Source organism: Echinops telfairi, unplaced genomic scaffold, assembly GCF_000313985.2.
Source record: "Echinops telfairi isolate 266 unplaced genomic scaffold, ASM31398v2 ScPeMD7_7469;HRSCAF=8507_0, whole genome shotgun sequence".
Lineage (NCBI taxonomy): Eukaryota > Metazoa > Chordata > Mammalia > Afrosoricida > Tenrecidae > Echinops > Echinops telfairi.
The window spans coordinates 60,161,689-60,173,154 of NW_022111372.1; the positions used below are offsets into that span (position 1 = coordinate 60,161,689).

General features: G+C 50.9%; 1 protein-coding gene across 1 annotated transcript in view; it reads left to right on the forward strand.

Moving 5' to 3' along the window:
- SLIT3 (slit guidance ligand 3) overlaps positions 1 to 11,466 on the forward strand; it is a gene marked incomplete at its 5' end in the record, with an annotated part of 712,261 nt that overhangs the window by 557,628 nt on the left and 143,167 nt on the right. The window contains one exon of the mRNA XM_004697123.2: positions 10,804 to 10,967. Coding sequence (XP_004697180.1) covers positions 10,804 to 10,967 — 164 coding nt within the window. The remainder of the gene's footprint in view (positions 1 to 10,803; positions 10,968 to 11,466) is intronic.

Below are 11,466 nucleotides of genomic sequence, written 5' to 3' on the forward strand. Positions count from 1 at the left end.
ACCCATTTATCCCTCCGCCTTTCAACCAGCACCACGTGTGATTATCGGCCAGGCTGGCACAATTAACTAACTCACCATGGCACAGCCACAGGTGCGCGCAGGCTTGGTCCCCTGAGCCAGGAGCTGAGCGTGGGCCTCGTGGGGCTCAGCCTGCACCTCCGGTGGTGGAATCCAAGAAAATTGACCCTCACCCGAATGCGTCCAAGGGGCCTCTCCATCGTGACTTAAGAAAAGATCTTTTAAAATGAAAGACAACGCAGTGGCTACCAGGTCCCTTCTGACTGCTGGCTCCCCCGTGTGTGGGGCAGAACGGAGCTCCATGGCGCTGGCAACAACTCATTTCTCAGAAGTCGATTGCCCGGCTTGTCTTCTCAGCCACCTGCCTCTGGGGGGACTTGAACCCCCCACCTTGCAGTTCATAGCCAAGAGTATTAACTGGAAGCACCACCCCCAGGGTTCCCTGTGATGTATGTTCAGTGCCACAGAGCCATTCCTGACTCATAGCTGTCCCCCGCACAAAACACGGCCCTGTCCTGCATCCTCCTCCCCGTTGTTCTGACGTCTGAGCCTGTGGCTGCAGCCACTGGTATCGGTCCGTCTTGTCCAGAACCTTCCTCTTTTCTTTTTGCTGCCCCCCATCAAGCACGGTGTCCTTCTCCAGGAACTGGTCCCTCCTGACAACCTGTCCGAAGTACCTTCTCCCCAGGTCTGCTACTTGCTCTTCAGGAGCAGGAGTAAGGGCAAGAGGGGCTGGTTCCAGGAACGTGAGCGGTCTCTCGGGTGTTTTGTCTGGGGGGCCTCAGGACGAGGGGGGCGGCGGGGGAGGTCCCCCCTCGATTCTGTGACAGTCTTCTCTGTGGTCCTGAGCACTCATCTCGGGAGCTCAGATCAGTCACTCACTCGCGCTCTCTCTGCTCCCGTCTACCGCTATCTTCCCTTTGTTTCATTTCAGAGATGCGCTGCCTAGAACTCCCCAGAGCCCTGAGCTGACGAACCCCCTTCGCTGTGATTACAGGGTGGGGTGGAGCTGGTGGTGGTGAAGGGGGAAAGCGCGAGAGGAAGGAAATCATAAATGGGATTTCTAAAGGAAAGCTTTTATATTGAATTCAGAAAGCCACCCTTTATAGAAAATGAACACTGACCCTCTCTAAAAGGATTTGCTGGAAATTTAATTTAGTATCTGTGGCTAAAAGGCACCTTTTATAAATTGGCATTTGTATTCATACGCCTTCTGTTCTGTAGAGGTGGTTCCATCAGCATCAAGGGTGGTGTTTGCCATCAGCCAAAGTGTGCCAAGCAGCGCTCAGGAGCCAACTAGCCACCCTGACGCTCCACTGTCTGAATGACGCCCACGGCCTCCTGACAGTGGCTACACGGAGGAGGAGGCAGGAAGATCAGGGGCAGGGAGCTTGGGTCAGGAAGGGAGCCCACGTCACCACGCAGTGGACACAGGGAATTGCTGTGTTTTGCTGTGCAGACTCTCAGCAATGACAATGAAATTAATCAACTCTAGAGGGAAAGAGAACCAGCGCCTTGTGTGGGCTGGGTCATGGGCTGGGGGAGACCAGTCTGGGGCTGGAAGCATATTCTCCTCATAGTAAGCGTTGGTTCGGTGGTCTACTGGGTGCCAAGACTGTGCTAAGCACTTCCTGTAGTCATTTCATACGCCCCTACGTACAACAGCCTTGGGAACATCCCTGCTTTACGGATGATAACCCCAAGACCCAGCGTGAAGTCACTTCCCAAGGTCAAATTTGGAAAGGTAAACCAGGGTCTAAACCAAACCTACCCAGGTGCCTGCGTGTCTGCTGTGATCCATGACAAGCCCCTGTGCCTCAGGGTGGAACTTGCTCTGTGACGTTGTCAATGGCTAGTGCTTTGGGAAGCAGGCTGTTAGGCTTTTCTCTCAAGCTGCTTCTGGGTGGACTTGAACGGCCAGTGTTTCTGGTAAGCAGCAGAGCTTGTTACCCATGCCGTCACCCAGAGCCCATGTCTGACCCAAGCAATTTGACTTCAGTCGCCACCATCTGGGAGGGATGATAGCAGGCAAGGAGAGGCTGGGGTGCAGGGGCCGGGAAAACCTGAGCTTCCACACAGCACAGACCGCTCCCCAATATCAGCACTGTCAACTCCCAACCAGGTGGCTATTTCCCTTCCCACCCAAGAGAACCGGGAAGATCCCTCCTAGCAGTGCCCACGCTCAGTTCATAATCATCAGGGCTCTTTTTTGTTTAATATTAATGCTTGGGGTGATCCTGCCCAATTTCATCTCCTAAACATGGTAATGGAAGGTGGTTTGAAAAATCTCCCAGCCTGACTGCCCCTGCATTTCTGGTGGGGAGAAGGACGAGATGGAGTGCTGAGCCTCCCCATTGCCTCGGACTTTCGGAGAGAGCCCTCAAGTGCCATCCAAGTCCCTTTTGGTCAGTTCTCTTCTGTGGTCCCTTTGGCAGGGGGAGAAACGCCTGCTGAGACAGGGAGGTGGGAGCCGTCTGTATCGGGGATACGAAGAGACAAAGCTTAAAGCTGAGCAGCAGGATGGAGAGCCGACCTAACACATCTTCCCAAACAGCAGCCTCTGACATTGTGATTATCCCAGAATGAATCAGTTCAGTGAGGATCTTAGATATCCAAAGCCCATTTTTTGTTGCCCATTGATATCTTCCCCGTGATTAGAACTGGCAGGAATCTGTTTGAATTGATCTGCATCATCGGCCCATCCCTGCGCCTTCCAGCAAATTGCTGTTGCCTTGCCACCGCCTAGAACACTGCCTTCCCAAACAAGATCCGAACTCATGAAACAGCCCGATTCTCCTGGCACTCACGCATCATCTGCGCCTCGCGGCCTATGTGCCCTGAGGCCTGCCCTTTGCCCCCCAACTGGCCATCGAGGGCTCGCCTATGGATGTGGTGTCCCTGGAGAAGCTGTGTCCTTGCAGGACTGATTGGCTCTCTCGCTGATGTCCAAACCAGAGCAGAAACCAAACGCATGGCTATGAGTCAGCTCCAGCCCACAGCAGGCGACCCTACAGGACAGCGTGAAAATATCCCATGGTGGTTGCGGTGTTCGGGGACATCGAGTCCCTCTCAGTGGATAGCGACCCCACAGATAACAGAAGGAAACGCTGCCCGAGCCTGTGCCAGCCCCCCAGTTCTTGTTTTGTTTGAACATGTGATTGCAATCGATGTGTCACCCCATCCCATTAAGAGTCTTCCTCTTTTGGGTGGACCCTCTGCTTTACCAAGCCCCACAGTGTCACCAAGGCTGTAAATCTTAATGGAAGCCAACTGCCACATCTTTCTCCCACAGAGTGGCTAGTGGGTTCGAACCACCAACCTTTGGATTAGCAGCTGGTTCACCACTGCCCCACCAGGGCACCTTCCCTGAGGGGCCAGGAGAAGATACTTTTCACTCATGCTGAAGTTTCCCAAGAAGGCTGAGTGTGGAAAGGGCGCCCCTCCTCTCCTTCGCACTTTCTAGGAATGACCAGCCCGCCAAGAAGGAGCCGTGGTGGCGTAGTGGGGCTGCAAGCTGCAAGGTTAGCCATTTGAACCCAGCAGCCACTCCGCGGGAGAAAGAAGAGGCTTGGAAACCCACAGGGTCAGTTCTACTCTGTCCCATAGGGCTGTGATGAATCAGAATCGATTCGATGGCCATGGATTTTTGTTTTGTAGTAAAGTGACCAGCAGGAACCTCTGGTGTTACAGATGGTCAACGCACACCCGGTGCTCATCAGAAGTTGGGGGGTTGAGTCTACCCAGAATCACCACAGAAGAAAGGCCTGACAGGGTCCTTCCAAACACCCAGCCATTGGCGCCCCGTGGAGCAGTTCTCCTGTGGCACCAACGGGGCCCCATGAGTTGGAACCAACTGGACAGCAGTGTGCTCATTGATAACCAGCTAAACCAAGGACCACCACGCCTCCTCTGTCCTCGGCCCAAAGTGGCCCATTTGTTGAGTAAACCTATACCTAAATCGTTGCTTTCCTTCTTCGAGATTCCCATGCGCTTAGGATCTTGTGCTTCTCCATCCACCCCAACACCACCCCTCTTTCTGGAGTGCCCAACTAAGAGGAAGCCATGCCTGCCTCGACAGTGCCAGGGACCTGTGCGCTGGGAGTGCAAAGGCTCCCACTAGAGACATTTTCTTCGTCTTAGGATCTTCTCAAGGATCCAGGAAGCCCTGGTGGCAGAGTGTGCTCCGCACTGGACTGCCAACCACAGAGTCAGCAGGTCAAAACTACCTGCAGCTCCAAGGGAGGAAGATGAGGCTACCTCCTCCCACAGAGATCGACAGCCTCAGAAACCCTGGCAGCTGGTTACTTTGCTTGATGAAGATGTGTCCACTCATGCATGATGGGCTCTGACATGCATAAAAGGAAGATAGCAAATCAAAATTGTTAAAACCCCATCATGAAACCTTTCCATTCCTTTTCAGCAGAAAAAAAAATTTTTTTTAAACACCCCATACTATTTTACTTGGGGTAGAGGTTCCTATAGGGTTCCTGCTGTAGGGGGGCCCCTCCGAAGTGAGGGTGCTGGAGGCAGCTGAGGCAGCCTGCGTCCTCAGTCAGCCTGGGTTTGCAGACGCACAGCGACAGCCAGGCCCTGCTGTGTAGCACAGGAGAGCTGCACTTGGCCTGTGTTTGGGCAATGTTGGCCTTCTGCTAAGTGGAGTGTGGTCAAGGGCCCTTCAGTTCTCTCCATTCCAAGAGGAGAGGTCACTGGAGGCCCTCCTTCCAGCTGCCAGTCAGTATTAACTGGCTTGACACAGAGTAGTTGAGAGTCCCTGGGCACAGCTGGCTGATTAACATGTCCCAGATTGGGTGCTTGACACTGGTATCAGAAACTCAAGGAGATGATGAGCTGAGTGACCAGGGAGCCCCCTGAGTGGTGCAGAAGGTTAACACGCTGAGCTGCTAGCCAAAGGGGCACCCGGGGCACCGGAGGCGACAGCCTGACAATCTACTTCTCAACAACCAACTTCTCCATGGAAAACTCTCCACAGTTGCCAGAAATCAGAGTGAACCTGGTGGCCTGATGATGATGGTGTTACTGTGATCCATCGGGCACGTATGTTTTTCTTTTTAATGCTTTGGTGAAAATATGCACAATGGCACATGCACCCACTCAGCGACTCTCACACGGGTGCTGGTCTATGCTTCATGCCTCATCCCTACTCCCCGGCACTACCCTCACTGTGTCAGCACCTCCGCGCGCTCTCTGCCCCTCACAGTTCTCGCCTAGGTTTTGGAGCTGATGTTTTCCATGGGGCCTTGGCAGAGGATGAGTTAGTTACTCATTGGGCTGCTAACCTCAAGGTCAGTGGTTTGAGCCTACTAGCTGCTCTCAGGAGAAAGATGAGGCTTTCTGCTCCATGGAGATTACAGCTTTGGAAGCCCACAGGCACTTCTGCTCTGTCCTGTAGAGTCACTCGGAGTAGGGATGGGCTCAGGAGCAGTGAATTTGGTTCTTGAGTGTGGTTTGGTTGTCCATTTCTTCTCATAGCGGTAATTCCTTAGAAGAGAGCAATGCTCCCGGAGAACATGCTTTCTTAAATGGGACACGTTGTCGTGTAATGATGGCTTCATGGGATAGTTTGGGTTCAAGGCCTAAAAGTTATGTTCAGGCAAGGGTTCAGGGGTCCCTCCAGTCTCAGTGTCTCCAGGAAGGGTGATTTCCAATAAGAAATATCCAGTCAATTCCAAGCCATGGTTTTTCTTCCTTTGCATCAAGAGCCACCAACTGTTGGTCCTTGAAGAAAGCATGTATAACGGTCACCAGGCATTGCCCACCTCTAGCCTGATGGCAAAGGAGGTTCAGGTAGACAACTAGACCCACGGCCATTTGCCTCGCTTATCCTGGGCCGGCTTTTCCTCCTGGCTCTGGGGGAATACAGTTGGATCGTAGATGGCCACTGGTGAGCTTTAATGGCCCCAGACACTACTCAGTAAACTAGGAAGTCGAGCCGAAACTCTTAAAGATAATATTAGGGTAGTCATAGGTATATATTTTTTAACAATTATAATTTTTGTTATCATTTTATTGGGGGCTCTTACAGCTCTTATAACAATCCATACATCAATTATATCAAGCATATTTGTACATATGTTGCCATCATTATTTTCTAAACATTTGCTTTCTATTTGAGTGCTTGGTATCAGCTTCTCTTTTTAACCCTCTCCCACCCCGGTGACCCCTTGATGAATTATAAATTATTATTATTTTCATATCCACACCAACTGCTGTCTCCCTTCCCCCACAGTTTCTAGCCCAACCCCCTCCACCTCATTCCTACACTCCTGGTATAGCTACTCCAATTTCTGTTCCTGATGGGACCTCTTATCTGTACCTCTGTACATGCTCTGGCATAGCCTACAATGAAAGGCGGGATTGGGGTCATGATAGTGGGGGATGAGGAAGCCTCAAGGAACCAGAGAAATATTGTTTGTTTCATCGGTGCTATATTGCACCCTGGTTGAGTCATCCCCTCTTTGTGAACCTTCTGTGAAGAGATGTTCCATTGTCTACAGGTGGGTTTGGGGGTCTCTGCTCCAACCCCCCTGTTCTAAAACATATGGCTGTTTGTTTGTTTGTTTGTTTGTTTGTTTGTTTGTTTTGGGTCTTATGATGCCTGTTACCTGATCCTGTCAACACCTTGTGATTGCACAGGCTGGTGTGCTTCTTCCATGTGGGTTATTGCTCATCTGCTAGATGGCCACTTGTTTAACTTCGAGCCTTTAAGACCCCAGATGCTATATCTTTTGATAGCTGGGCCTATCGGCCTTCTTCATCACATTTTCTTGTGCACCCGCTTTGTCTTCAGCAATCATGTCGGAAGGGTGAGCATCGCAGAATGCCAGGTTGTTAGAACAAAGCATTCTTGCATTGAGGGAGGGCTTGAACAGAGACCCAAAGTCCATCCACTTTCTCAATGTATTGTCATATAAATATATGTACACATGCCAATACCTCTATTTTTATTAATTAATATAGTTACATAAGTGCACATCTATGTTTATACCTCTATCCATATCTTTGCTTCCTAGATCTTTCCTCTGTTTCCTTTTACCACCATCACACTCACCCTTCTTCTGCCTCTTAGTAATTCCTCTCAGCTAGATTGCTGTTGCTGCAACCCCCCACCGCCCCCCTCAGGAGCTCTACTTCCTCCTTGTGATTGATTTTAATTCCCTAGTTGTTCTCCTGTCAATGAGGTTGTTTGTGCACCACTCCCTCCCCCGCCTCCTCCTCCCCAGGTCCCTCGGGATCCATTGATCCCGTTGCTTTCTCCTTAGGCTTGTTTCCCATGCCTGTCATGTAAGTAGCAAACCAACGATAACATAGACAATACAAAAAGAAAACAAAAATTGAATAAAAAGAGGAAAATATATATTATATATATTTCTATATATATGTGTGTGTGTGTGTGTGTGTGTGTGTGTGTGTGTGTGTGTCAAAAAACAAAAAAGCATAGATGATTCCAAGTCTGTCTGCTGACCTTTATGACTATCTCCCCACTGGTCCTGGGGGGTTTCAGGAACTGCCCCTCCTAGCCTGAAGTCTATTTGGGGGGCTCCTCTGGGGCTTTTCTTTTTTCCTGTTGCTGTTCTGTGATGTTCCCTTCTTGGTTCACCCCGCTGTGGGGGGGTCAGACTGGACTGGCTCCCCGCCATGTGTCCCCAGTATTGTCCTCTGTTGTGGTGTGCTCCAGTGAGGGAACGTCATGTCTTGAGCTGTTGTTGGGCCTACAGTCCTCTCTGTGCCTTAGCAGCTCCGTGCAGGGATGTCGTCCTCATGGCTTGTTGTGCTGATATACGGTCTAGACCCTCACTCTCTCTTTTTCCTTCTTGGTTTGCTTCCGTGTGGGTTTGGAAGGCTGGCCCTTCTCCCCAACCTGTAGGATTGGTGTTGTCCTCTGTAGCACATAATTCTAAGGAGGGAGTAGTTTGGCTCTGATTGGGGCCCTGTAGCGCACTCTGTTCACAGGTTGCTCCACGCAATTACGTTGCCCTCAAGGTTTGTTGCACCGTGGTGGGGTCTGCATGCACACTCCCAATTCTGTGGAGACATAACCAGTACTCTCCCCCTGGGTGGGTTAGTGCCCTGCTCCCCCAGTGCCATCGTCTCCCCCCTTTCCTCCCTCCCCCTGCCCCCCTTTCCCCTTCTTTGTGTTGGAATGACAGGTACATCCTTGGGTTTGGCCTGTACCACCACCCACACTGTATGAGATAAGTGGCTTTTCTTCTACACCTACTGTGCCAATTATACTTACCTCAGTGGACTCATGCTGTACTTGTCCTTTTGTGATTGGCTAACTTCGCTTAGCATGATTTCCTCCAAATCTCCCCATGAGACGATGTGCTTCATGTGATTATCATTGGCGCTTTTTAGTGATGCGTAGTACTCCCTTGAGAGTATGTACCAGAGTTTTCTAATCCAATTCTCTATCGATGGAAATTTAGGTTTTCCAATTCTTTGTAATTATTAATTGTGCCACAATAAACATCGGGGTGCAGATGACTGGTCGTGGTCTATTCCATACCTCTACTGGGTATGCATAGTAGAGGGATACGGTAGCTCAATTTCCATTGCTTTAAATATCGCCAGATCGCTTTCCACAGACGCTGTGTGTATCTACACGACCACCAGCAGTGGAGGAGAGCTCCTGTCTCGCCACATCCCCTCCAACATGTGTTGCTCTCTGATTCTCTGATTTTGGCTTTTCTCAACGGTGTTAGGTGGTAGCTCGTGGTTGTTTTAATTTGCATTTACCTGGCTATCACCATTTTCAAAGCATTTTCTTTCTACTCAAGCCCTTGGTATCAGCTCCTCTTTTTGCCATCCCTTCCCACCCTCCTACCCTCATGAACCCTTGATAAATTATATATAATTATTATTACTGTTTTCATATCTTACACCATCCACTGTCTCCCTTCACCCATGTTTCTGTTATTTGTTGCCCTTGGGGAGGGGGGTGTACATCAATCATTGTGATCAGCTCCCCCTATCTCCCCCTTTTCCCCCCACCTTCCAGCTACCCTCATGATATGAGTATTCCCATTACTGTTCCTAAGGGGTTATTCTGTCCTGGATTCAGTGTGTCGAGAGCTCTTATTTGTACCAGTGTACATGCTCTAGTCTAGCCGGATTTGTAAGGTAGAACTGGGGTCATGATCGTGTGGGGAGGGAAGCGGGGGTGGGGGGGTGGAGCATTAAAGAACTAGAGGGATGTTGTGTGTTTCATCAGTGCTATACTGAACCCTGACTGGCTCGTCCATTCCTTGTGACCCATGAGAGGATGGTCTACAGATGAGCTTTGGGTCTCCACTCCAACCCTCCTTATTCACATCGATATGAGTATTTGTTTGGGCTCTTCCGATGCCCAATATGCAGTCCCTATAATTGCTTTAATATAACTAAATCTCACCATCACGCTAGGGTGGTCAGAATTGGGGACGCTGGGAAGCTTATTAGACTCCTGGTAAACAGACCTTGTGGAAGGAAGGAGACGCCCCTGGCTATCCTGAGTTCACCTCCTACTTAGTGTGGAAAAGTCATTTAATCAAATGGGCTTCCCCTTTGAGTGGGGCCTGGGGATCCCCTTGAGGGAAGTCAGACGTTGCCCCTCACTCAGTCGATCACTTACCTGGAGCACAGCTGTGGCGGCGGAGAGCCTCCGGGCCCTGGCATGGGTTGGCAAGTCTGTGGAGATACACGTGGACCAGTGAGGCTAGCAAATACAGGGGGAGGAATTGAGCTTGCAGAGCAAAGGCTCGATGTACAACGATTGCTCTTCAGACCCCACTCATTCTCCGTTATCTGACACTCACACTGAGGACAGCTGTAAGCCTTCCACTGTTTGTGCATTCGCAACGTCTGTTCCGCTGTCATGAATCCCATCGCGTAAGTCGAGAGGACACAGGCTTTATGGTTAAGGTTACATGACGGCTTGGCTGGCCCCTGAGCCTCAGTGGTTTGACGATTATGTGATTTGGCAGTTATATGTAGCAATGTAGTCAACCTCCATTTTTGTACAGTGCCAATGTTCACTTAGCCGTCTAGTTTAATCACTTCTCGGCCTTTTGGCTAAGAGCAAGTGTAGTAACCATCTCGCTTCTGGACCCTAACCGTGTTGATAAGGAAAGAAGTGTTGATGCACGGTACAAGCTCTGCTGTGGACTAAACCTATGTCAATGGGGGGAGGTGAGAAGGCGCATCCTTCCCAAAGTGTCTTGCTCTGTGTCCCCTGCCTACCCTTGCTTGTGCACCCAAGTGGCACTGGTTGAAACGTGTGAGCATTACACACAGGTGGTCCATTACAAATATCTTTAGGGTGGGAATAAGGACAGAGAAGTAAAGGTTTAAAGGTGACAGAAGGTCTCAGCGACAGGGCCACCACAGTCTGGGGCGCTGAGAAGTGTGTTTCAAGCACGCTGTAACTCACGCTAGCCAAAAGTCCTGACATTTCCCAGTCAGTCACCCCTGGGAAGTTTGCCTTGAGTCACCGTTGTAGTGCCTTTCGCCTCCAGTACACTGGCAGGCTTTCTTGTGTGGGGAAGGGAAGTGTGGAAGGGGGGAGTCACACAGACCCCTGGGGACATCCCCTGGACATGCCTACCTGTGAAGGTAACCGACATGTGTGGCCTGGTACTAGAATGCATGCCCGGGGCCGCTCTCCTGAGCACCCGAGGAGGCCCACACCAGGGCAAGGGACACAAGTGTCACCTGCTCTGTCCAGCCAATGCCAGTCTCCCCAGTCTCCTCTGTGACCACATCTCCCTCTGCCTCCCTTTCTCCCAGGCGTCTCCACTCCAATCACCTGTACTGTGACTGCCACCTGGCTTGGCTCTCTGATTGGCTGCGGCAGCGGCGGACAATCGGCCAGTTCACACTCTGCATGGCTCCTGTGCACTTGAGGGGCTTCAATGTGGCCGACGTGCAGAAGAAGGAGTACGTATGCCCAGGTAAGAATGCCCTTCACCTTTCCATCCCATGCTGTGCCGTGTGATTCAACTCCCCGGGGGCACTAGCCCATCCCCCAGCTGCTAACACAGACCTCAGCCCAGAGAGGAAGCCCACCTCTGGGGAGTACCTCCAGGGTTAAGTATAAGAAGGATTTGTAATCTGGCAGAGGGAACTGCTACAGAAACTAATGGATCCTTTTCTGATAAGCCCGCTGCCCACTGATGCTGAGAAGCCTAGCATGTGTGGGGTCGCCTATAATCCTGCAGCAGGTATGATGAGTGTATTGTAGAATGTGCCAAACAGGCTCCAGTCTTCCAGTTGCCCGTAGCCATGGGGAGACACGATAATGCAGGCTCTGGAACCAGCTGAGTTGGCTGGAAAGCCTAGCTCGGCCCCTTACTGTCACTGTGTGACTTGGGCAAGTTACCTCTTGTCTGCAAAATGGACATAATCACGGCCCATAACTCAAGGGCTTGGTGGGAGGGTGAAATGAAATCA